Source organism: Amblyomma mixtum, chromosome 2 (assembly GCF_055824585.1).
Source record: "Amblyomma mixtum isolate Tamu chromosome 2, ASM5582458v1, whole genome shotgun sequence".
Taxonomy (NCBI): domain Eukaryota; kingdom Metazoa; phylum Arthropoda; class Arachnida; order Ixodida; family Ixodidae; genus Amblyomma; species Amblyomma mixtum.
This window is the reverse complement of record NC_143013.1, coordinates 39,740,230-39,764,435: the sequence shown is the minus strand read 5'-3', so window position 1 is coordinate 39,764,435 and position 24,206 is coordinate 39,740,230. Positions and strand designations below refer to the sequence as shown.

The 24,206-nt window shown below is 44.9% G+C and overlaps 3 protein-coding genes across 5 annotated transcripts; 1 reads left to right on the top strand and 2 right to left on the bottom strand.

Moving 5' to 3' along the window:
* Positions 1 to 1,755: 1,755 nt before the first annotated feature.
* On the bottom strand, positions 1,756 to 7,991 carry Sgf29 (SAGA-associated factor 29). 3 transcript variants are annotated; one of them, XM_089571236.1, is made up of 5 exons: positions 7,754 to 7,991; positions 6,651 to 6,820; positions 5,165 to 5,393; positions 3,496 to 3,677; positions 1,756 to 2,291 (listed from the first exon to the last, which is right to left on the bottom strand). In XM_089571236.1, the coding sequence occupies exons 2-5, from the start codon at positions 6,723 to 6,725 to the stop codon at positions 1,881 to 1,883; spliced, it is 897 nt and encodes a 298-aa protein (XP_089427362.1). In that variant the 5' UTR covers positions 6,726 to 6,820; positions 7,754 to 7,991; the 3' UTR covers positions 1,756 to 1,880. The 3 variants fall into 3 exon arrangements, with proteins under 3 accessions (XP_089427362.1, XP_089427363.1, XP_089427361.1); XM_089571237.1 differs by having other exon boundaries at positions 3,496 to 3,644; XM_089571235.1 differs by lacking the exons at positions 5,165 to 5,393; positions 6,651 to 6,820; positions 7,754 to 7,991 and having other exon boundaries at positions 3,496 to 5,102.
* An 80-nt stretch (positions 7,992 to 8,071) lies between these two features.
* On the top strand, positions 8,072 to 10,625 carry LOC149359054 (TELO2-interacting protein 2-like). Its single transcript, XM_089571234.1, has one exon. It carries the CDS (start codon positions 8,217 to 8,219, stop codon positions 9,549 to 9,551), a length of 1,335 nt encoding a protein of 444 aa, XP_089427360.1. The 5' UTR covers positions 8,072 to 8,216; the 3' UTR covers positions 9,552 to 10,625.
* On the bottom strand, positions 9,612 to 21,879 carry Alg12 (Alg12 alpha-1,6-mannosyltransferase). The gene is made up of 10 exons (XM_089571232.1): positions 21,445 to 21,879; positions 21,233 to 21,363; positions 20,835 to 20,967; positions 20,441 to 20,614; positions 20,164 to 20,358; positions 17,892 to 17,995; positions 17,170 to 17,396; positions 16,715 to 16,884; positions 16,154 to 16,229; positions 9,612 to 14,279 (listed from the first exon to the last, which is right to left on the bottom strand). The coding sequence occupies exons 1-10, from the start codon at positions 21,461 to 21,463 to the stop codon at positions 13,997 to 13,999; spliced, it is 1,512 nt and encodes a 503-aa protein (XP_089427358.1). The 5' UTR covers positions 21,464 to 21,879; the 3' UTR covers positions 9,612 to 13,996.
* Between the last annotated feature and the right edge of the window lie 2,327 nt (positions 21,880 to 24,206).

The following is a 24,206-nucleotide window of genomic DNA, read 5'->3' as shown; positions in this document are numbered from 1 at the left end:
ACACACACAGACCAAGAAGGAGACAAGACACACACAGCGCTGTGTGTGTCTTGTCTCCTTCTTGGTCTGTGTGTGTTTGCGCTGTTGAAACATCACTATGAATCTACACCAACTAGCCCAATCTGCAGTTCTTCTACAGTTTCTATCCGGACTGGTGGCCGAACGTTTCTTGCACAGCGCCTTCCTTCTGTGCTACCTCGAACACTTTAAGCTGGGCTTCCCACACCAACTGTTGTGTGCACTGTACCACACACGTTTTTATTTTTCGTTTATGCGTGTAAATATTCACACTGAATACGAGAAGGCCATCTGTTTGTGTGCTTGCGTACACGCGCGCATTTGTGTGTGCGCACGCGCGAGGCAATGTTTCCGTGTCCGCTCGTTATGAGAGTGCGTCCCTGCGTCCGCGCGCAGATAACTTTTGACGCGCGCGGACGCTGCAGTCTACTTCATTCTATGTATATTTGTATATTGTGTACAATGTCACCCCACCTCTCTCCTTTTCTATCGCTCCCCTCTTTCTTTCCCTCTCCCTGTCCCTTTTACTTCCGCTAGCTGCAGCTTAGGTGCTATAAGCTTCGATAGCAGGCGCCGCGAATAAAGGTCTTTTCCTTCCATTTTATTTCGCTTTTCAAGAAACCACTCATAATAATAACTCCTTGGTTGAAACAAAATGACGATTGAGATTTTATTTAAGGATTGCTCTCCAAAGAAGCTGTCGCCCATGGGCACAGCAGCTGGCTTCCAATTTTTGAGCCCCTTCACCTAGTACTGGATGGCACAGCAGTGCTATCGTAGAACACCTCAAAGGCGTACACTCTTTTCATACGTGGCTATGGTAAACAAACCACCTGCTAATCCTCACTCTGTTTTAATGCAGTACCATTAGGGGTGCTATGATGGCGAAGACTGTCTGGCGGAGGCGGTGTGTGTTTGAAGCCACCTCCTCTCCACCTATAGGGAGATGCGGGACTAAGAATGACTCAGCCAGAAGAATAAAGGAAACGATTATAAATAGAAATGTAACAATAGAATCAGAATTAGGATAGAATCTTCTACAGGGAAATAGATCAGTTAGTGCAAGGCAATGGAATCAAGTGAAATAGGTTGGCGAGTGAAAGAAAAATGCTGTCTCATTTCCTCTGCACCAAACCAATTGATTGCCCCTAATTTTTTCCATAGTTGCTCAATTTCTATATTTAACCACCCACCAAATATTCCTCCCCACACTGTCTCTCCACCTCTCGATCGCTCATTTCTTCGCATTCTGCATTTGCTCATTCTTTCTAGAAGCCACGATATATCACTGACACTACCAGTGGTACAGACTAGCACCTAAAAATTAATGTGGGCCTGCACATTACAGTGCAAAGAGTAGGAACTAAATGTTGAGTACATATTGACTCAAACTTACTCACCTGCACTAGAGCCGCTACAAGAAGCATGTAAAGAAAGCCTCAGTGCCTCACTGCCCTTTCTCTCTCGACTAAATATGCACTTCCTACTCAGCACCTTCTTTGTCCCTTTCGCAGCTATTCGCCACAGTTTGGTCACTGACGAAAATGGCCTCATGAGCAGGCAATTTGTGGAGCGTCTTGTGGGTCGCTGCATTAACTAGCATGACAAGCCAGCCATGATAAATTTCTACTAGGGCACAGAGGACTGCTGTCGACAAGTATTGAAAAGCATACAATGCATGATTTCAGCTGCCAGCCAGCTTCATCATCCATAGACAAAATAAAAGGAAAAGCTTAATCACACCGATAATGACACTGTTTAATTTGACTGGTTTTACAGTATTGCACACCTATGTACAAGCACTCAGTGCGTATGAGAGAAGTGAACGGATGAAGTAAGCATTCCAGAGTGAAACTAGCACACTACTTTTTGCGCATCTCCTTGCAACAGATGACGTAGCGCTGTGCAACTGCAAGTGGAGGTGAATACCCCTCAGGGTAGGACGAGTCCTCAAAGAGAACGAGATAATCTTCCTGGGGGCCAGTGGGAGGCTCGTGCACCAGAGCCCGGTAAAAGCAGGTGGTCTGCGGGTAGAGTGCCATCACCAGTGTTCCTTTTGGAAAGAGCGCTGACGGGTCTGTCAGGGGATTCGCACGCAGGAGAGGCAGGGGCACAACTCGGCGCCGGCTGAGCGTGTGTCGCTCCTTCTGCTCCTCATCGATGTCGTCCACCTCATACTTGGCGCTGCTGTGGCTGTAATGAAGCACTTCCGCCAGGATCCAGTTCTCGTCATCGTCAGGGCCCCGTGCTAGGGCTGCCACCATGTCTCCAACCTAATAGGGCAAGGGGGAACAAAGAAATTAAGGTTTATTCAGTGTTCATGCAGACTTTCTCACTCCTGAGATAAGAGGGGTCAAAGCCAGTGTTGTACAGTAAAAGCTCATTAATTTGACCCCCGAAATCCGGATAACTGAAGCTGCCATTGTGGTCCCAGCCAATGCACATGTAAGTCGATGGCATCACACGCTGGCTAATTTGGACACTACAGGTCTTGTGCCGGTTAATTCGAGCGAACTCCCAAACGGCGGCTGTGTCCAGGTATTAGTGGCGTGGCAAACAATCATCCAAACAGCCCTACTCAAATCTGAATTCCATGCTGCAGAATTATTGGAGCACCTCTGATATGCGTACACTGCTGCAGGCATGGTGACAAAAGGACATCCTGTCTCTGAGAACAGTGTGACCACTTAGTTTTGTTTGCTACACTAGCCTTTGTGCCAGCCCTCAGCAACGATGGCCCAACCATGCAGTATCAGCCAGCCAGCCCAGCTTAGCTGCGTGCCGTTTCAAACACTGATTAGTGTCTCGCTGGTTTTTTCTCTCCACTTTGGCGCTGCTGATTGTTTCCCTCACTTCCTTTCACGGAGTTCTTTCTGTCTTCCTGAGCACCCAAATTGCGTGGTTGTCAAGTGCCGTTAAGCACTTGTGCAGTAAAGCTGCCTCTCACATGATGTGACCGCTTGTTAGGGGCTCGCACTGGAGCTGCACTACTCTCAAAAGTGGGCAACTACTGCTCGCTCTTTAATCCAATAAATCTGACATGATGCTCGAAAGTGGACAACTACTGCTCGCTCTTTAATCCAATAAATCTGACATGATGCAAGCGGTTCATGTCAGTTTTCCCATGGTCATTTGACAGTTCGAACTTTACGATGATCAAAGCATTTTTCCCGGTCCCCTGAAGTTTGAATTAATGAGCTTTTACTGTAGTGTGCTATGCTAAGTTCACACAGCCCTTCAAATGAGACTCGTGGCAGCCCAAAAAAAAGAAAACTTAGGGAACACTGTAAGCTAGCTTGACATTCCATTTTTAACAGTTCGGAACATCACTGCTCTCCAGAAAATTCTCATTTACACAGATACGGAGCCAGGACCTATCAAATTGCTAACCAGCTTCACTAAGCTTTTCACCAGACAATGTTGTTATTAAAGCAGCTGATCCTCGTGTGACAAAGAAATTAAGGTTCTGCGGCTTACCTTGGCCGCGTAATTTGGCTCAGCTGGGATGGCTCCGCACAGTGGTGGCGGCTTCTCATCTTCTTTCCCAATGAAGAGGGGCAGCGTCAGCGCATTCTGCTGCAGCATCTTCATCAAGGCCCCTCGACGAAGAGCCTCCTTGGGACGCTCTGAAAAAGACGTGCTCCGTCTGCCTACGCTGCCTGGAACACGTGAGGCACGACAAGCAAGGTTATACCACAGCGCTACCAACACAAGGGCATGCAACCACCATGGAGGAAAATGAACCAGGCTTTGTATTCTCTTTTGCATGCAAGTTCTTTGCTGGCCAAGAGTGCAAGCTTTCGGAAAAACGTGTCCGGTGGCCGTGACAGCAACAGAGACGCAGTGGCTGCATGGTACAAAAGTGGAAGGCGTCATAGAGCCTGATGCAGAGCTCAGAACTCTAAAAAGAGACAAAATGCACCAGCAATTATTACCAGAGAAAGAATATGTCAGAGTGGCTCCTTGGTGAGATGTCGCAATCATGCTAAAAAAGTAGGCATTGGCAAGCTGTTCCCTAAGCACTGTGTACTTTCACTGTCAGGGGATCTCCAAGTCGTAGTGTTACTGAAGCGACTGTGCCATTATAAAAAGAAATAGATAACCTGACGTATAACTCTGACCTCCAATGAGATACTCATTGCCCAATAAAAGATATATGTACCCTTAGAGTTAACAAGAATGCCACAAAAGTTTAAAAAATAAACAAATGTGAAGTATCAATGATGCTTAAAAATGCCCCTGTCAACTGTCATACCCCAAATAAGCGCACTTTACACAGAAAAGGGAAACACGCTGTCGCACCCGTGTGTACACCACTTGCCTTAATCTTTTACTTCTCTACTCACTGTCCCACTCAATGCCATGTCGTCCCATTTGCCTTAATGCCACGTCGGTGAAAATTCTACCTTTTTTGTTTTCCTCTTCCACCTCCTGAGGATAGATTACAGCCATATCGCAGGCAGGCAGTGGCTGGATACCATGCTCCCATAGTGAATGCTTCAAGTTCTCTGTGCCTGTTTTCTCTAAAGGCACATAGTTATTACACATTTGGTAACAAACAATACAGCAGGGAGACTGCAGCTGACACAAAATAATACCTGGATGTCACTAGGGGACAATGGACTTTACCCAGCCAATGATGAAAACGATGGAAGTAAGCATCGAGTCATACGTCATTTTATCTACATTGCTGTACTGTACCATAGACCCTGCTCTTATGTAATACTAACATGTTGAAACATAACCATTGTCAAGTTTGGCATCAGTTGTAGCTAGAGATACCAGACAGCCATCGACCCTAAAACACAATCCCCATTACTGAAGATTCTGTGCGATACATATTTACGGCACTATTATTAAAGTAGGAGCTGGAATACTGCATGATTAATGGTAAAACATGCCAGCCAACCAACTGTACAAAATATTCTATAAAATTTGTCTCTAGGCCCATTTCCCTGTCATTGACCATAGTTACCTCCTCCGTTCATATCACATATCTAGAAAGTCACTGTAGCTGGAGTATAATGAAAACATGGCAGCAATGCCAGCTTCAGTTTGTCAAGGACAAAGTGAAATATTTAAACATCTCAAATACATAGCTTTTGAATGAATGCATCACACATTCGAAGCATACAAGATGTCACACCTGAATTCTTGGCAGCGATGCGCCGCTCATTGCGAATAGTCCGTATCTCAAAAATGATGTCCAAGGCCTTGCGAAGTAGTTCTTCCTCGCTTTCAGCATCCTGCAGAGCAGTCTTGTACTGGCCCCGTAGCTTGGATTTGTAGTATGGTGACAGCTTCTGTTCCTGCTGAATGCGCTCGTGAGTCTTAGTGATGTTGGTCAGGTTATGCTCACTGCGATTCCGCTCCTCCTGTGGTGAAAATAAATGCACTGTGCTTTTCAAAGGTGGTCCGAAAATATGACAGAAAGAGATGTGCTAAGAAGAAAACTGCAATTATGAATAATGGTTTATATTCCAAGCAACCTGTAATCCAATTAGCAGCACTGTCGTTGTGGAGACCTTTTACTTAACATCAACCACCTCGTGAATTTTATTAACCCTTTCACTGCCAGGTTTTTTTACTCACAGCAGCTGCACACACCCTGCCGGGTTTTTTTTTGCAGGTTAGTTTCCTGTAAATATTTTGTTAGTAACGCACTAAAATGCTATGCAGGTCATGTAGACATGCTTATACAGGATAATCTTATAGATATTAGTTGTACTGAATCAAATCTTCCAGCACCAATCTGGCCCGTCGGATTTCCTCCTCTTACGTGGATTTTCCGGTGGCAGGGGGTCTTCATTGCTGTCATCCCTCAACAAGGCACTTAGATGGGCTCCTTCCTTGCTCTCATTATCATTGGACTCTGAATTCAGAAGCATTTTTGAATTTCTTCGTCCATCAAAGCGCGGACGAGTGTGGCACACTGCCTCACATGGCTGCTGTGCTGACACCAAAACGAAGCTAGGTACTCGGATCTGGAAACATGCGCGCCATCTGTTGTGTAAAATTTACCCTACAAGATTTATGAATTTATGGGGCTTCTTCATAGATCACGCTACATGTAAGCATCCTTTTTTTATTTGACGCTAGTATTATCGGGAGCGGCAGGGGGTGTGCATATGTGGTAGCCCGAGTTATATCGAGAGTGGCAGTGAGAGGGTTAATGTGCACTGAGATATGAACAAACAACTTCTTTTGCATTTTACACCTACATAAATACTACTATATGAAAACTAAATTTAGCTCACTGCAGTTCAAGCATTCCTTCCCCTTATCAAAAGTGTAAATTTCAGTTCACGGCTGTGAACATGTACATTGGTGATGTGCTAGTATATTCGCAGCTGACTTCTTTTTTGCATCACCCATCATATCCCTCTTTCTACTGCCTCTTCACTTTCCAGAGCAGAGTAGCAGGCCAAGGAACTGCAGCTGAGGTCACCTCTTTGCTGTTTACTGTAAATAAACCTCACTTCCACTTGAGACAGCCTTTGTGCTCAATGGTATGCTGGTTCAGCCATAGGAGCAGTCAGACTGTCAGCTACGTGGCACCAAATGAAGCTCATTACAAACTGCTTCAGTCCATTTCTGTGAAGAAAAAAATTGTAAGGTGGGATATCTATTACCTGGCATTGCTGTATGACATGGGTCAGCTCCCTGAGCTTCTCTTGTATGGCAACACTGTCCGTTTCCTTCTGCATGGCAGCTCCTAGGACTGCTCAAGGTGCCTTAGAGACACAAAGAGGCCCGTGTAGACAGCACACACCCACGACAGGAGCCCCAGGCAGAAAACAAGCTAGAACAGAAAAAAAACAAAGGAAATATTGCCGATTGCTTCTCCACCTCAAAAACAAGAATAAGCACGATACCAGACAATACAAGGGTGTGAGAAGCAGCAAAGCTTAGCCCTAAGGAACAATGTAAACACGCGGTATTTGGCGAGATTAACCGTCTGGCCTGCCATGAACCAGATTCATACAGCGATCACAGGACACCCGCGTCAGTGCCGCGAGAAACAGGCCTGTTGAATCGGTCAACCTTGCATGTGCGCAAGCAGGACAGTACCGAGGTACAGGTAGTTCCAAAATAAAAGGGAACATCACATCAATCTGATTTAATTCATACTTCCACTTTGCTGCTCTTTGAACTGTGTAACAGATTTTGTAGTTGGATAGTTTGCTTGCTGTCATGGAATGAGTTGTCTTTCGCTTTTAGTTACGATAATAGCTGTATTTTCGCCGTATTTTCTACTGATTTGCTGCTTTTTTTTGCGCTCTTCTTTTTACCTTTGTGTTTGTAAATAATAAACACACGATAATTCTACGATAATAGGGCCATTTTTTTTTTTTACCAACACTGGCTACACTCGTGTCATAATACACTGACTACACTAGTGTAGCCAGCGTAGGTAAAAAAGATTAATAAATAAGACAGTAAGTTTCCATAAAAGAATAAATTCAGTTATTTTTATACACTGAAGGTGAAAAGGTCTCGTTAATATCTACTCACAGAGGAAAACTATTCAGAAAACAGGAAGTAGTGGGCTTGTTGCTCAAAAGTACTCGCACTGCATTCTCTACCTGCGCTGGTTAGAAAGCGATTCTGTCTGTATGGATATTACCGGGACTGCTCTGTACAAGTTTTCTTTGGAAATACTATTTCCTGGTCGTTCTTGAATAACTCAAAGCACCAAAAAGAAACAACACCGCTGGTGCGGAGCGCAACTTACTGCGTCAAGTGTGCGTCGCACAGCTCTGCGGCTACTTGTCATGAAGAGTTCCTCTAGATTAATGCTGGGATGCTTCAATCGCCAAGACGGTCAAACTAAAGTGATCTTTAGGCAAACTAATTAAGTTACTTTTCAGAGACAAGCGTAATACGCACAACACACAAGAGCGGTGCGTACGACAACACAAAGCTGATGCTCCTACGCCTCACAACTCGCAATGAGTCTGTTATCACCATTGCCATCGCAAGTAAACTTGGCTTGGATTGGCTTTTCGTTTGACTTGTGACGTGTTTTGCCGTTTTGCAAATGATGACGCTAATGACAGCGAACATTCGAGCCGCTCGAACATTCGAAGGCAGCGTTGCGCGACCGTTTTGAGGCGCTTTATGTGGTTGAGACGCATTTTCACCCCCATTTCCTGTTTCTGTATTTTGTCGTTTTCGTTCGCGCAAGCGTTACTGGCATGGAACTTCTCAAATCGATCGTTACGGAGAACTGTTTAGCGAAAAAAGTCACCCTCCTTCGAGCACTGCGCGTCGCTCTCGAGACAAGTCAACCAGAGGACCTCGAAGACGTTAAATGTGACCGCGCCACTGTTTGCGCGTTCGCCCAGTCACTCCTGCTCAGCGGCACTCCAAAAGATTCAAGGGATGACGAGGAGCGACAATATGTGAAGAGCGACTTCCCTGGCGTAGCCGCGACCGCTTGTGAAGGATTAATCTGCGCACACCGTTTCCTCACAGTTACAGCACCGGAGTTTGTCGAACTGAGCGATTTTGTAATCCCTCTGCAAGTTCTCTGTTTCGTCCATTCCAGCCCCGAATTGCCATGGTGCAGCGAAGAATCGGTTGCGGCGGCGTGTGCTCTGTCATTGCAGTTGAAGTGCGCGTTATCCATGCCAAAGCTACTTTCCGTGTTGAAGTACATTCAACCGAAACTTAGAAAGGAGACGTGGAAGAAGAACCCTTGCTATAGGCATGCCTACCAGCAAGTGCTCTTTCAGATTTCCCAGCCCGATATGGCTGAGGCGCTGCCAGTAGTCCTGCCTCCCGCACTGCTGCTCGTAGATGACTACATGACTCACAATCAAAGGCTTGGCCTTTCTTGCGTCCACCATATCGTGGTCAACGTTCCCCCAAGCGAACTCGACCAACAAGGCCGTCTTGAGGTGCTGTTTGATGCTCTAAAGCACTTGCTATATGTCAAAGAGCCCGATATCATAGTCGAACTCCACGCCTGTCTTCGAAGTTTGCTTTTCAGCGACTACTTGGGCGCCCTTCGTACGTTCTGCACGAAAGACGAGAAGCGCCAGAAAATGGCAGATAACGTGTACTATGAATTGCTCACCGCAGCTGAAGTGGAGCAGACGTTTTCCCTGAGAAACGCTTACTCCAGCCAGTTTTCACCTTACATTCAGTGCCTTGGACTGGATGTAGTCAAGTACATGGACAAGACGCTGAGTGTCCTGTTGGAATATGTGGAAGTGTGTGACAATGAAGAACAGACCTGCAGGAGAAATGCCTTACTGTCGTTGGCTACGTTGATCAAGCATGCATGGCCAAGAATACAGTTCCACTTCAGGAGGATCACAGAAAGCCTCTTCAAATTAGCATATGACCTGGACGAGCATGGCCGGTCTGTACTGCAGGGCGAAATTGGCGAGTGTCTTAGCCTGTTGCAGATATCTTGCACTGACCAGTACCGAGACTTCAAGGCAGACCTACTTTTGCTTAAAGAAAAAGACATTCCAGGTGTTGCATCATTGCTTGCATGTGTGGACTGCAAGCAGACAGCATGAGTGCGCCACTGAACATGCACAACTTACAACAGTGCTGTTGAAGATACACTGAGACAGACACAAGGTGTAAAGCCAGTTTATTGGTGTTTTGAATACTTTGGATGTCACAGAGTTATGAGAAAGGCTCCAGCAATGAGTTGGCTTTGTGAATGGAATCTGTTGTGGTGTGTTGGAACAAGGGATAAGGATAGCGCTGTTGAACTGTAGTGCTATTACACCGTTTCAACACACAAGTGGCCTGGCCTATGTGCGCAGCAGGCTGTAGTCATACTAATGAAGTATGTCTGTGCAACACATACACTTGGGACATACAGAAAAGATGGAGTGCCTTTGTCTTCACTCAGCACATTAAACTTAAACTCAAGTGCATTGTAGCATTTGTTGACTAAAGCCTCAGTGTTTGCTACTTCGCAGGCAATCTTAAAGGTGTATCAAAGAGGAATCTGAAATCGTCTTTTTACCTCCGGGACTCGATCTACACTTTTCGAGCATTCTTAGAAACTTTGAATAATTGTCTTGTGCGGCCGATTTCCTTATCAAATCGAATTAGACGTACCGGCTCCCGCCTTTTTTTAACTCGCCTTCAAAAAGAAGAGGAGACAGCAATGCGTGGAGTCCCTTTCAGCCAGGTCGCGTGGTGGCTTCGCTTTCGCTTTTATTTTGTTTTTTAGGTTTTCGTGAATAAATAGTTTCAACTGCAGACTACATAACCGCAAATTAGGCCCGCGTAAATAAAAATATGCGTAGACTCTGTTTTCGCTGATCACTACATATCACTCCACCGATGGCAGAGCGGAAAGCAGCCATGCGGCTGGCTGAAAGGCATTCCACGCGTTGGCTGACTCCTCCTCTTTTCAAAGGCGAGTTCAAAGAAAAAAAAAAGGAGGGAGCAGGGACATCTAATTCATTTAAAGGGAAATCGGACATACAGGACAACAGAATGCTCGGAGTGTGCAGATTGAGTTCCCACGGTAAAAAGACGAGCTCAGAATCCTCCTTAGTGGACCTTTAAGCTACACACACAAGCCATATTTCAAGATGCTTTTTAGATGCAAAAGTGATCCACAGCACATGTGAGACCTGTAAAGTTATTTCAAAGGGGGGGGGGGGGGGGGGTTGCATAATAAAAATTCAATGATCCACTGTTTTTTAATGTAGATAAGCATTATGTGTTACTGGTTTACACAAAAGGCAAGCATGCTGTGTTTCAATGCAGTTGGGGGTTTTAGTTTAGGACAACAGGACACTAGCATGTGTGCACAATAGCACACTAATTTAAAGGAGTATAGACACCTAATTTATGTGCGTGTTTTCTTGTTTGTAATGATGCGTAAGGCATTCGTATACATGAAGTACAACATTGCGTTTGCCTACGACTGCGAAGTAATTTATATTCTAATTTCTCTCTCATGCTCTTTCAGTTAATAACTTTATTTGCCATCAAAATGTACATGATGGCGGGGATCTGGAGTAAAAGCCGCCTTATGGCAGCTTGAAAAAGCCTCAGGCCCTCACTTTTATGATGACGTAGCAGCAGTAGTCACATTACAAAGTTGAATACAGCACTAATTTATACAGCACTAAAATTATGCAACACTAGCATATACAATGCACACACAGGAAAAGTTGCAGTTTCAACAGCTGAATGATTCCGGCTCTTGAGGCAGGCTGGCTTTAGCATTGCGGAGAAATAAAACGACAAAGCAGCTATTATATCGCAGTTTCTTTCATGCTTCACATGTCCTATATATGAAACGTTGATGTCACAGAGCTGTTGAAACCGAAACAGCATGAGAGAAAAAGTAGATTTATAAATTATTTAGCAGTCGTAGGCAAATATCACGTGGTGATCCAGGTACAGTAATGTCTTACATACAATTGCAAAGAAGAAAACATACCCCAAAATTTGGTGCCTATACGTACTCCTTTAAAAACAGCAAGAGGCATCCAGAAGAACAGTAATATCCATTGTCTGAAACTAAGAGGAGGTGCACACTAAAAAAAAAGGCAGCTGTGCAGGTTCACCAAATGCATGCTCTACGGTTAATCAATGGCATCCCCGAACATCTAAATCGCATCTGAAGCACCTTATTAGTGTTAGGTATTTTAAACGGAAAGCCCTGTTTTTTGAACCAATATACCCAGCTTCATCTGCTGTACAGGAACTCGAAATGAAAAAGGTCGAGGTAAGTTCTTTCATCAAAACGTTAACTGTAGCAGGCTGAGGAATGACCACTGTTCATTTCTGATCCTTCTTAGCTGCCACTTTCTCTTTCTTTTTTTCTCTTAGGTGTACTTTGAATTATCAGTTGGGTCGTACAATTATCATTACATTTGTTTCCTTGTTTTGTGTGTGCTAGTCAGTGTGTAAGAGCCTCAACTAGTGCAAACAGTTTTTGTGATTGGCATTTAGTAATTCTAGCATGGTCACCTGCAGCGCTGCACAGCAGTGAAACTTCCAGTGCCAGACGTATTGCTTGGTCAAAGGAGCAGCTTCTATAACATAGTGTACCTGTGAGAAAGCTAGAGTAGCACAATATCATTAATGCGGAGTGATCAATACTGACTTTGACTTCAGTGTTCCGACGAACACGTGGCTCTCTCTTTACGAGTGTGAAAGATGCTCAGACTTAAGAGTCAATACTGACTTTGACTTCAGTGTTCCGACGAACACGTGGCTCTCTCTTCACGAGTGTGAAAGATGCTCAGACTTGAGAGTAGGACAAAGTGATCTCCCAAGCTGTATTTGGCAATGAGCTAAAACACAAGAGATCGGCACACAAAAGTAAGAATGTTCTCCACCCATGCTTTCCCAGGAAGGTCACAAAGCTGACTTGTGATGCATGTAGGTGTGTTCAGCAAGAAAATATTCAGAAAGAAAGAACTGTATTCAGTCTTCTGTTGCTTTACCTATGATACTGATTGTCCCAAGCACATCACACGATGCCTACGAGTCCATGGCATGACCCGTGAAATGGCATCACACTTGAACAGCATGGTAAGGACCATGCTGTTAGAGATCGGTATTCACTCAACATGCACTAATGCATAATGCAGGCCATCTTTGACTTGGTTAGTGCCAACCAAGTTCCACACGCAGTTTATGCGGTAGGAAGTAAGCACAACAAACAAAAACAACTATTAGAATTTGCCGCTTAGCACTGGACGCTTTCTACCTAGTGATATCCTTTTAATCATTCTTCTGTTTCTACTTAACTTCACTCAAAATGTTTTAAGACTCTTAATTACGCTTCCCTCACAACTAATACAATTTGTTGTAAATGCGACTGGAAATGGGCAGTAGCATTTCAAGGTCCACAAATGTACTTTATGCCCCTTGGTATTTAGTCCCTAGATTGCTCAGTTCAGTGCAGTCCTATCTCCACAGCTGCTGTCGGCACGACCATCAAAGGCATCACAGGCTTTGGCCGCACCAAACAAAAGGGCTGAACTGAGATGCACAGATGTAGCCTTGGTACTGAGGTTCCAAACAGCAGTTTATGACACACATGCAAAGCTGATGGTTCAGCAAACAATGTAAAATACAAACCTGCGTGTGCCGATTAAATGGAGTGAGCTGCCACTACTTTTTCCTTAACGAGAAGAAATGTCAAATGAGATGTAAATGGGAGATGAGAAAATGTGACAGCACATTCTACTTTCAGACAGGCCTCTTCTGCCGCTCTGTGAGCAAACCACAAGGAAAGAGGCAAACATCTAGGGTCTCCATAGATATTTTTCCTATGCAGCAGTGAGCCGGCAATTAGCTTTCATGGTTTAGAACACCGACAGCTTGACAAGCAAATAAAGAAGACCATGCCTGCAAGGAGCTTTTGCACGATGCAAGCATTAAGAAGGGCACTGGCATCAACATTTTTTAAGTGTTAAAAAGAAAAAAAAAAGTTACTGCACTACTCAAAGTGCATTCTTAGCAACCCTGTATACCAACACGGTTGTAAAGCCTGCGTGCGACAGAGCAGCACAAAGTAACGCACTTTCAAAATCTCTAGTCAAGGGTCAATATCCTTCGTCTAATGCAACCCACTTGCACTTCACATTATGCACGGTCCTAACAATGGGTTTACACACTGGAAACATAGCAGGAAACTCAAGCTCAAGAACGTAACCTGCAAAAATGAAGCTGTCATTTTCCTTAGCACAGAACACTAAAAGAAGCAAAACCCAATGGATCTGGCTGTAAAAATCTGCCTTATGGTTTATATGCAACGGAAATCTTACTAAACTAGAATTTCAAGTTGAGAACTAGCAAGATGAAACACGTGGAGCCATGACCATGGCACAAACAGCACTGCTTAACCTCACGCAAACCTCTAGACGCTCAAACCAAAGGGCCTCGGCAAAGATCCAGAAGGTGCCGAACTTTCTCGAAAAACACAAACGTAACAATAGGGACGGGCTAGCAAGAAGCGGAAGGTGTGGAGTGGTCACACCTTTGCTGACCGCTTGCGCTGGAGGTCGAGGATGACCTGTGTGGGCGGCACCTTGCGCCTGAGGATGAGCACTCGGGGTCGAGTCCGCACGTGCACAAGCGGAAAAGCAGCGTAGTTGAGCCTCACGTGGCTGTAGCCATCCACTGCTGCCAGCAGCTCGTGGGTGTCTCGGTAGTGCAGCACTGAACTGCTGTGCATTGATTTGCCTTCCAAAATGAGGTGTGTGAAGCTCTGCATTTCAAGGCCGCCGGGGACCAGATTTTCGGTCTTGTTGTATCTTGAGACGTCACAAGGTGAAGAAAAACATGCAGAAAGGAGAAGTAAGCCACTGTTTGTGGGGTTGCTCTACTACAATGCGACCAGGAAAACAACAAATATGACAGGTTTTGCACGAATACTAATCATGAGCTCATTGGTACAACATCCAGCTGCAGCTACCGCTATAAAAGTGGCACAGAGATGACTGGAAAAAAAACGAATTCATGGGCTGAGATTACGGTGCAATTAAAGAAATCCTAAGCAATCAAAACTAATGCAGAACTTCAGCATCCTCCGCAGTCCAGCTAGAGCTCTGAGGGCTAAGAACACATTTAGAGAACTAACCTAACTGCTATGAGACCACCTGTCTAATCTAGAAATCACAAGAAAATGGTCAGCAAAGCTTTGCCTAGCAATAGCTTGCTCAAAATTTAGGCTTCCTTTCTCCATTCTTTAGAATCACAATGAAATGTGTTGCTGCATAATGTCTGATGGAAAAAAAAAAGATACTACAGAGGATGTTTAATTTTATCCAATATAATTAGGGTTGTTCGTTTTCGGGAAAAATCGGGTTTTACCCGATATTTTAGAAACACGTTCGGGGTGCAAAAATCGGGTAAAATCTGGTTTTACCCAATTTTTGCACCCCGAACGTGTTTCTAAAATATCGGGTAAAACCCGATTTTTCCCGATTTGTGAAATAATTAGTAAAAGTGATCGAGCGAAAGGTGTTTTGTCTGTGTTACCTAAGAGCAGTGCCATATTAGTAAAAAATTGTTGTGAGGAGGTTTGCACCAGAATCTCCACAAAATGAGAGTGGACTTTGAAACGGAACGTCTCAGACAAAGTAGAAAACCAGTTGACATTGTGGAAACTAGGAGCCATACTCGATCCGTTCCAGAATCGGCTGCTGAGTCAGTCGTTTGATGACTACCGACCTCTCTTTATTTCCATGATGGACGATGTAGGCTTGCTTCGCGAGGAGTTTAACCAGTACTTGCTGGAAGCAAGCCCCACAAATGAAGGTGTTGAAGTGATGGACTATTGGAACGACGCAACTGTGCGTTACCCAAGGCTAGCAAATGCAGCGTTGTCATTGTTGTGCCTAGCTAATGGCAGCTGTGACGTTGAGCGAACGTTCTCTCAGCTAAGGTACCTGCAGAGACAAAACAAGTCTCGGATGGAAACCGAGATGTTGCGCATGCAGATGATTATGTACGTTAATAAGGACGTGTAGAACGTCGATGACCAGCCCTCGTGAATAAAATGTTTCTTTTCCCAAAACTGACCGTTGCCTCTCACTGCGAGTAATAATTAATTACTAAAGAAACGCCATATTTTGCAATACTTTCTTGAAAGCAGCCCAAAATATAGCCCTAATTGTTATCCACCGGATAGAGCAAATCGAATAAATTATTAGTTTGCAAATTTAACGCGATAAAACCCAAATTTCGGAGTTTTTCCACAAAAAACCCGATTTCTCCCCTATTATGAAGCCGAAAAATAAAGCCCGATTTTTACCCCCCCCGAATTTCAAAAAATATAAAACCCGAAAATGAATAACCCTAAATATAATTGATTAGAAGAATAATAAGAACTTGCTAGTCAATTCATCAAATAATATTCACCAACATGCTGAAATGAGATAACCTGCTTGGCCTTTTAGAAAAGCTAGAATAAAATGAAACGTCAGCGCTGAAACACAGTGCAACATACGATGCAGCACAAAAGATTAAAGAATGCAAAATAAATTGCAAATCCACTGGAACTATTCAAATCACAAAAACAGAAATCTGCACACAACCACTGAACAACACATTCCAACAAAAATCAAATGTAAAGCAAACTTCAGAGTAATATCCTCAGGGATTGGCCTTAAAATGTTCTCCTTACCTCCAATGGGGATTTAGCTCGCCAAACCTTGACACCCCAGTCTGGGCAGCAAACACGTCAATGTGGATGTTCGCAACTGAAACAAGAAGTTAGAAGAGGAAGAGTGCTTCAGTTTTGTTGCAAGCACATAATTTCCATAATACATTACCTCAACAGCACTGCAATCTGATCTGATGGCTAGCTATTTAACACAACGAAATGTTACTCCATCATGACTGTGTACTATATTTCTTTTTAAAGCAAAGCACACTTTACCAAAATAGTGCACTTGAGGAAAGAGTCTGGTGGAGGGTATGTAGCTAATTGCAATGCATGGGTGGAGATGACACTGCAGCAGGCGGGAGCTTCAAGACCCTTCCAAAATATGCAGTAATGGATGCTGATATTTGCACTTAGCGCCAGGCATACTTGGATAAGGAACAGAGATAAAAACGAATCTCTCCTCCCCACATCTTCCAGAGAATCTCAACTGACTCCAAAGGAAACCCCAGTTGCAACCCTCCCAGTGTTATAAATTATGCTAGATCTCAAGCACTAAAGCAGTTGTGGCAGAGTGCTTACGTGGCAGGCCTGCCTCAATTTCATGGAGCTTCTTGAGAGCGTGGCCACCAGGGTAGTTGTGGCTGGAGATGTAGAGCAGCAGGCCAGTCGCAAAAAGGTTGGTGACAAGGTGGAAGCAGATGCCCAGTGTGCAGACCACATGCCAAGAGGATTTGAGTCTGTTGTTCCAGCTGCATTCAAAATCCAACACAGTGCAAGGAGCAACCTTTGTATACAATGCTACGTGCGGTACCTCTCCATGTTCAACTTGCAAGTACTACGCTACCAAGACCTGCTTTGGCCGAGTGCAACTCACACCCAGGATAAATGTGGCTGGATTCAATGCCCCAGACAGGTTTTTGAGTGCCGTCTCATTGCTGGCTTAACTCATTGTTTTGTAACAATGCTGCAGTCATTACACTGCTGTCTTAGTTCACACAAATGCAAAAGTGTGGCTCTCAAAAGCTGGTACTCACAAGTGCAGGCACGCCCTTGCGGCGGCCACGTTCAGGAGAGGAAATATGTAGAGGATGAAGCGCAGCTCCTTGTGGGGGAGGAAAGAGTAGAGCAACACATATCCCACTGCTGGCAGCAGCAACATCTTCACTCGGGAGTCCACCCAAACCCCAATGGGGATAAGAAGCAGTGAGCTGCTCAGTGCACGTGGAATGGCTGAGTACAGGTACCACGACCATGGTGAGGTCTGGGGTACTAGTCAAGGAAGCCCAAGTAGACACTGGGAGAGGAAATGGATTGGATACAAATAACCACAGGTGCGAAAAAAGGCATTATACTGACTTGTCACATAATACCATATATGCAGTAATGCACAGCAATAGGGCAACATGAACAAAAAGCAGCGTGTAGAACTTATAAGTGAAAGAGAACTACTGAATATATTGAGAGAAGGGTGGGCACTGTTTACATGTATTAATTAGTTACACATAAAAACAATGCTACGAGTTAAAAAGAGTGGGATGAAATTATACAATACCGCTACATGACATATGACGGCAAATGAAAAAAGCTATATAGTTTGAACAGTGTCATGCTAGTAAATTTCAGGTATGCTTCTCTAGACTAACATTAAGAAAACCATTATGTATGTATGCATGTGTTTAAAACTGGTAGGTAATGCTGAGAAGTTGCCTAGGACCAACTGTTTCTACTACACACAGTACATCAGCCAAAAGGATACACCCCAATCAGAGCTCTTGTTCAACACAACGTTGAACCACAGAACTTCGCCCTCTGGCCACAGCCAGCGTTGCCAGAAGTAGGAGTCAACAGCAATGGTTGTTCCTGCAAATAAAAGAAAAAATGCACGGCTATAAACTGGAGTCAGGTGGAAGGCACTAAATGCTTGTTCTCTTTCGTGGAGTAGCTGAAAGAAGAACTTAGAAGCAAAAATAGAAAAGCAGAGTTATAGATGCAAACACCTGTAAGGAGAAAACCATCATCATCATCAGCCTAATCTGCAGGGCAAAGGCCTATCCCATGTCTCTCCAATTAACCCTGTCCTTTGCAGCTGCGGCCACCGTATCACCGCAAACTTCTTAATTTCATCCGTCTGCCTAACTTTCCGCCGCCCCTGCTACGATTCACTTCGTTACCCTTACAGACCAGAGGTTATCTTGCCTTCGTATATCATGCTCTTCCCAAGCCTATTTCTTCCTCTTGATTTCGACTAGGACGTCATTCACCTGCGTTTGTACCCTCACCAACTCTACTCGCTTCCAGTCTCTAATGTTACTCCTATCATTTTTCTTTTCGTAGCTCACTGCGTTGCCTCTAACTTAAGCTGAACCCGTTTTGTTAGCCTCCATGTTTCCGCCCTGTAGGCGAGTCCGGTAAGATACAGCTGCTGCCTATTTTCCTCTTGAAAGATACCGGTAAACTGCCGTTCATGACCTGAAAGAACCTGAAATTTGCACTCCGCCCCATTCTTATTCTTCTAGTTATTTCCCTCTCACGACATGATCTGGACCAGCAGTCATTACCTGCCCGAAGCAGATGTATTCCCTTACCACTTCCAGCACCTCGCTATTAATTGTGAACTGCTGTACCCTTTTGAGACTGTTGAACATTACTTTGGTTTTCTGCATGTTAATTTTAATACCTACCATCCTGCTCTGCCTGTCTAACTCATGATCATGCTTTGCAGCTCATCTCGGGAGTGACCTAGCAGGGCAATGTCATCAGCGAATCGCAGATTACTTAGGTAATCTCCATCAGCTCTTATCCCCAACTGTTCCCAATCCAGACCTCCGAATACTTCCTGTAAACAGGCAGTGAAAAGCATTGGAGAGATCTTTGTCTCCTTGCCTGATATTAGAATTTTATTGCTGAATTTATGAAGGACTATGGTAGCTGTGCAGTCATTATAGATATCTTCCAGTATTTTCAGATAAAACTCTTCTAAACTCTGATTCCTCAGTGCCTGCTTAACTGCTGAGGTTTTAACTGAGTGAAATGCTCTCTTGTAATCAATGAAGGCTATACATAGGGGTTGGTTATATTCTGTGCATTTCTCTATCACCTGATTGATAGCGTGAATGTGATCTATTGTCGAGTATCCTTTACAAAAGCCTGCCTGATCCTTTGGTTGAATGAGGTCTAAGGTTGTCCTGACTCTATTAGCGATTACCTTAGTAAATACTTTAGGCAGTGGAGAGCAAGCTAATCGGTCTATAATATTTAAATTCCTAGACGTCTCCTTGCTTATGAATTAAGATAATGTTAGCATTCTTCCAAGCTTCTGGTGTGCTCAAGTTCATAAGGCGTTGCATATACAGGGTGGCTAGTTTTTCTAGTACAATCTCCCCGCTGTCCTTCAATAGATCTCCTGTTACCTGATCCTCGCCAGCTGCTTTCCCCATTTGCATTGCTCATAAGGTTTTCTTTACTTCTTCTTTCGTTACTGGCGGGATGTCCCATTGCTGTGCACTACTGCCTCTCTCATTAACGTTCTGATTATATTCGCTACTGTACAGATTTGTGTAGAACTCTTTGGCTACTTTAACTATCTTATCCATATTTCTAATGACATTGCCCTCTTTGTCTCTTAGTGCATACATCTGGTGTTTACCCATGCCTAGTTTCCTCTTCAACGCTTTCAGGCTACTTCCATTCTTTAGAGCATGCTCGATTCTTGATAGTCAGATAAAACTCAGGAGTAAACGGAAAATGCCCCTCAAAGAAGGCCCCCCAGCCATTCACACCAACCGATTCTCACGACATTGTGGTTAATCTTCTTGGACCTACTAGTGTGACATCGCACGGGTTGACAGATGAAAGTACATTAACCATGGCATCGTGAAAAGCAGTTGACGTCATCGGCTGGAGGGCCTCCTTTGACGGGTATCTGCTGCTTCAATCTGGAGTTGTATCGCACTATAGCAAACCTAATAAGTTTGCGAGTCATTCTAGGTTTTCTACGCTTGACATTTAAAAACAATGTATGCACTTACCAAGAAGTGCTACTGCAATAGGAATTCCCCACTTGAAGACATTGATGATGCTGAGACGACCAGAAAAGATTTCCATCAGAATGATGATGCCCAGAAGAGACGCCAACTCCGCACGGAAAACAAGGACAGCAACTCCACTTGCAGCAATCAGTAGAAAGTGTCGCTGTTCCAGCCAGTAGCTATAGGCAAGCAGAACTGGGTGGAAAAAGACATATACAGAATGGCTGTTTCTGCGAAAAAGTTGCACTTTTCATGTGGTACGGCTGCTGACACTCACCAAAGATGAGCGCAAATGTGTTCGGAAGTGGTCGTGACATGTAGAACACGAAGTGGAACTGTGACACCGTCAGGAGTGTCAACCAGTTAGTCATTGCGGTCCCAAATTCCTTCTGGAGGGCTCTGCTGAACTCGCGGTATGCACATGCCACCATTGTTCCAAGGACAGCCCTCACTGCAAAGGAATCAAATATGCTTTGTTCAGTGCAGTGAGAGGCAATAAAATGTATTCCGCCAACAAATTACATACAAATTATATTTGGGAGGCACACACGAATGCGACACACACGAATGTGACACACACGAATGTGACACACACGAATGTGACAACTTGCAATAACAATTTCAGATTAATTGTATGTGCCTAGCTACAAACTTGTTGGATGAAAACTCACCAATGAATTGTGCAACGATCTTTTCCAAGCCCATGAGAGTGCTGACAGCAACCCAAGGTCCGGCAAAAAGGGCAACCATCAGAGGACCCACGAAAGATCTTGGCACAACGCCAGGAAACTCCAAATGGTCATACTGCGTGTGCATCATAAAGTTGAATACGAAAGCTTGCGTCAGTAACGTGTGTCCAAGAACTCGCTGCCAGCCAACATCATTTTCTAGATGATTTTAAAACATAACATAGCGCAAGGGACAAGATACATGAGAGTTTTATGTTTTGCAATCATCGCACTAACTAAACCCCCATCGTAAGCTCCTTGAATGCAATCCAAGGCAATGGGGTCAGGTTACATTACTGCAAATAAAGCAGCAGTGAGACATAGCAGTGCTTATTACTCACATTGGAAATGTTTGTTCTGTGGTAGATAATGTCGTGAATGGCTTGTAAGTTGAAGCTCTCTTCAACTTTAGTGAATGGGCAAATGACTAGATGAACAGCACAAGCTAAGAGAAGCAGCCATTCCACCGAATCTGTGAAAGAAACACAGACAGGAATAAAAACCATCAGTTCTTCAAGTGTGCAAGGTACAAATTTGGCACGGGGAATCTCACCTTGGTTTTTTGACACCATGGTGACGTTGCGGAACGGCGCCAAGCGAAGGGGTTGCAGCAAGCCCTACCGGGGCGCGATGACGCTCTCGCTGATCACACGACGTCTCCAAGCATATTCCTCGACTAAGCACACTTTCAAATTGCAGATCGAAGCGGTAATGTTCCTTCCAAGAGATCACACGTTGAAAGAATTTGCTGGTCTGTGCATCTGTAGTCTTGGGGAGGACCGGAGTGATATGCAGCTGTTAACAACTGCACAGACTAGAAGTAAACGCACGGTGCTCAAAGTGAGACCGGTACTTCGGGAAGTTTCCGCGACTGGGCACAGACGGAATGACAAAGCGCCGTCAGATTTTTGGCTGCAGCAACACCGCTGACATGTCTGCTGAAGCGTTCAACACACCGAAACCAAAGACCTTTGGCTGGATTGCAGCGGATTGACTTGCTTGTTTTCAGTTTCACTTTTAAAATTCAGTTTCGTTTTTACAATAATTATTTTTACGATTAAAGAATTGACATTCAGGGTGGCTGGTAGTTTCATGAATTGTGCGGCGTGGTCGCTTAACGTTTGATAGGGGCAGTTGGATAACAGCCGCATAGCAACCGATAGCAACATAGGGCGCCTAGGCGGTGGCGCTGCTGTCGCTTCAGCATGGGCGCGTCGTCTGCTACTCTCAACTTGAGGAGCCCGCCCGCTTGTTAGGGTTCAAAATTTGCCCAAAGGGGGCATTTGGCGGTCACTTTTGTTATTACGTTTTGGTGAAGTACTTACTGATTGGGTCGGAATTAATCGGAAATTTTCATCGGCTGTGGCGACGGCGAACCAAAACTGCGAGCTTTCGCAGTAATGATTGCGGTAGCGTCATATCATGTATCCTCCAGACAAACGAGCACTGTACTGTGCGGGAGGCTGCGGAGCAACTCACGGAAGAAACGCAAGGCGCGGAGAGGGGCGCAGTTTCCTGCAACAGTGTTTTCTGCGACCAATTTTTGTAAAATAACCGAGAAAGCACTTTCAAACCAACCGCGCAACCGCTTGCTCTCCGCTTGCGCTTCGCCGCAGCCTGAATCTGCACAGCGCTCGTTCCTCCGGCGGGTACAGATGGCGCTATGGGTATGGCTGTGATCTATGGGTATGGCTGTGTGGCTGGAACTCTAGGCTGTGACTGAGCCAGGGCACCTTTGGTAGGCGCCAGGGCCGGATTAAGAAAAATGGGGGCCCTGGGCTAATGCGCACGTAGGCCCCTTCTCCCTTTCCCTTCCCGACCCCCCTGCCCCATGCTACACTACTGGAATATATTCCACCTACTTAAAAAGAACGAAGTGCGATCAAAGGGATTCATGCAACAGTAACACATTAGCACTAGTTTTATAGAGCACAAAACACAATGCGACTCTTGGAACGCGCGACACGTGTCCGTCAGTGGCCGAGCGCCGAACTCCACGGAAGAGCCAAGTGAGCCGACCGACAACTTGAGAGGCTGCATTGCAGCTAGGGAGCCTACATGTCGCGCCCCCTCCCGGCTTGCGACATGTAGGCTCCCTAATTGCAGCGCGCTGCGCGCGCCGCCTACTCTCCTCTTTCGATGACACCGTACACAAGCCGACAGACGGGTTTTCTTTTGCAGCACTATTTTAACGCTAACGCATCAAAAAAAAAAAGCAGGCTGAGCTAGCTTCCTACAGTTGAGCTGGGTGCTCCGGCAGCGACTAGGAAATAGAAACACTCGTTAATTAGTGCCCTGAGAGGGTATTATTAAAAGTTATTAAAATTTATTTGATTATACGATGAACGTTTACTACTGCCCTCATGGGGCACATTTAAATAGCAGAATTTAAGTCCTGGATCAGTGGTGAGCCTGCTCAGCGCTGAGCCGAGTACCCGGTTTTAAACCCAGCCGCACGGCGGCCGCGTTTTGATGGAGGCGAAAAGCAAAAGGCGCCGCCCATGTGCTGTGCGATTTCAGAGCACGTTAAAGATCCCCAGGTGGTCGAAATAATTCATGAGCGCTCCACAACGGCACCTCTTTTTTTTTTTTGCTCCTGCGGTGGATCAGTCATCATGGTGCTCGACTGCTGACCCGAAAGATGCGGGCTCGATCCCGGCCACGGCGGTCGAATTTCGATGCAGGCAAAATTCTAGAGGCCCGTGTACTGTGCGATGTCAGTGCACATTAAAGAACCCCAGGTGGCCGAAAATTCCGGAGCCCTTCACTACGGCGTCTCTCATAGCCTGAGTTGGTTTCGGATGTTAAACCCCCATAAACCAATAAACCAACGGCACCTCTTTCTCTCCTTTCATTCACACCTTTCTCCCTCCCCTCAAGACACGGTTGAGATGTCCACCTAGAAGTGAGGCAATTACTCTGCCTTTTATTTCCTTAAAATAAATTTTACCTGGTTCTACAAAAGCGATCCTAAGAAAAAAGAACGAACAAAATAAAATGCCCCGGCTGCGGCGGTCACATTTCGCTGGAGGCAAAATGCTAGAGACCCGTGCGCTATGTGATATCAGTGCACTTTAAAGAAACCGAGGTGGTTGAAATTATCCGGAGCCTTCCACTACGGCGTCCCGCATAGCCGGAGTTGATTTGTGATATTAAACCTAAACATAAACCCATAAACGAGTGTTTTGCTGTCCAAGTGGCCGCCGGAGGACAAAGTGAAACTGTGGGGCTTCCAAGAAGCTAGCACAGCCTGATTTGTTTTTCAATTTGGTAAAGATAAAGAAGAAAACCCGGTGTTGTATAAAATAATTATGA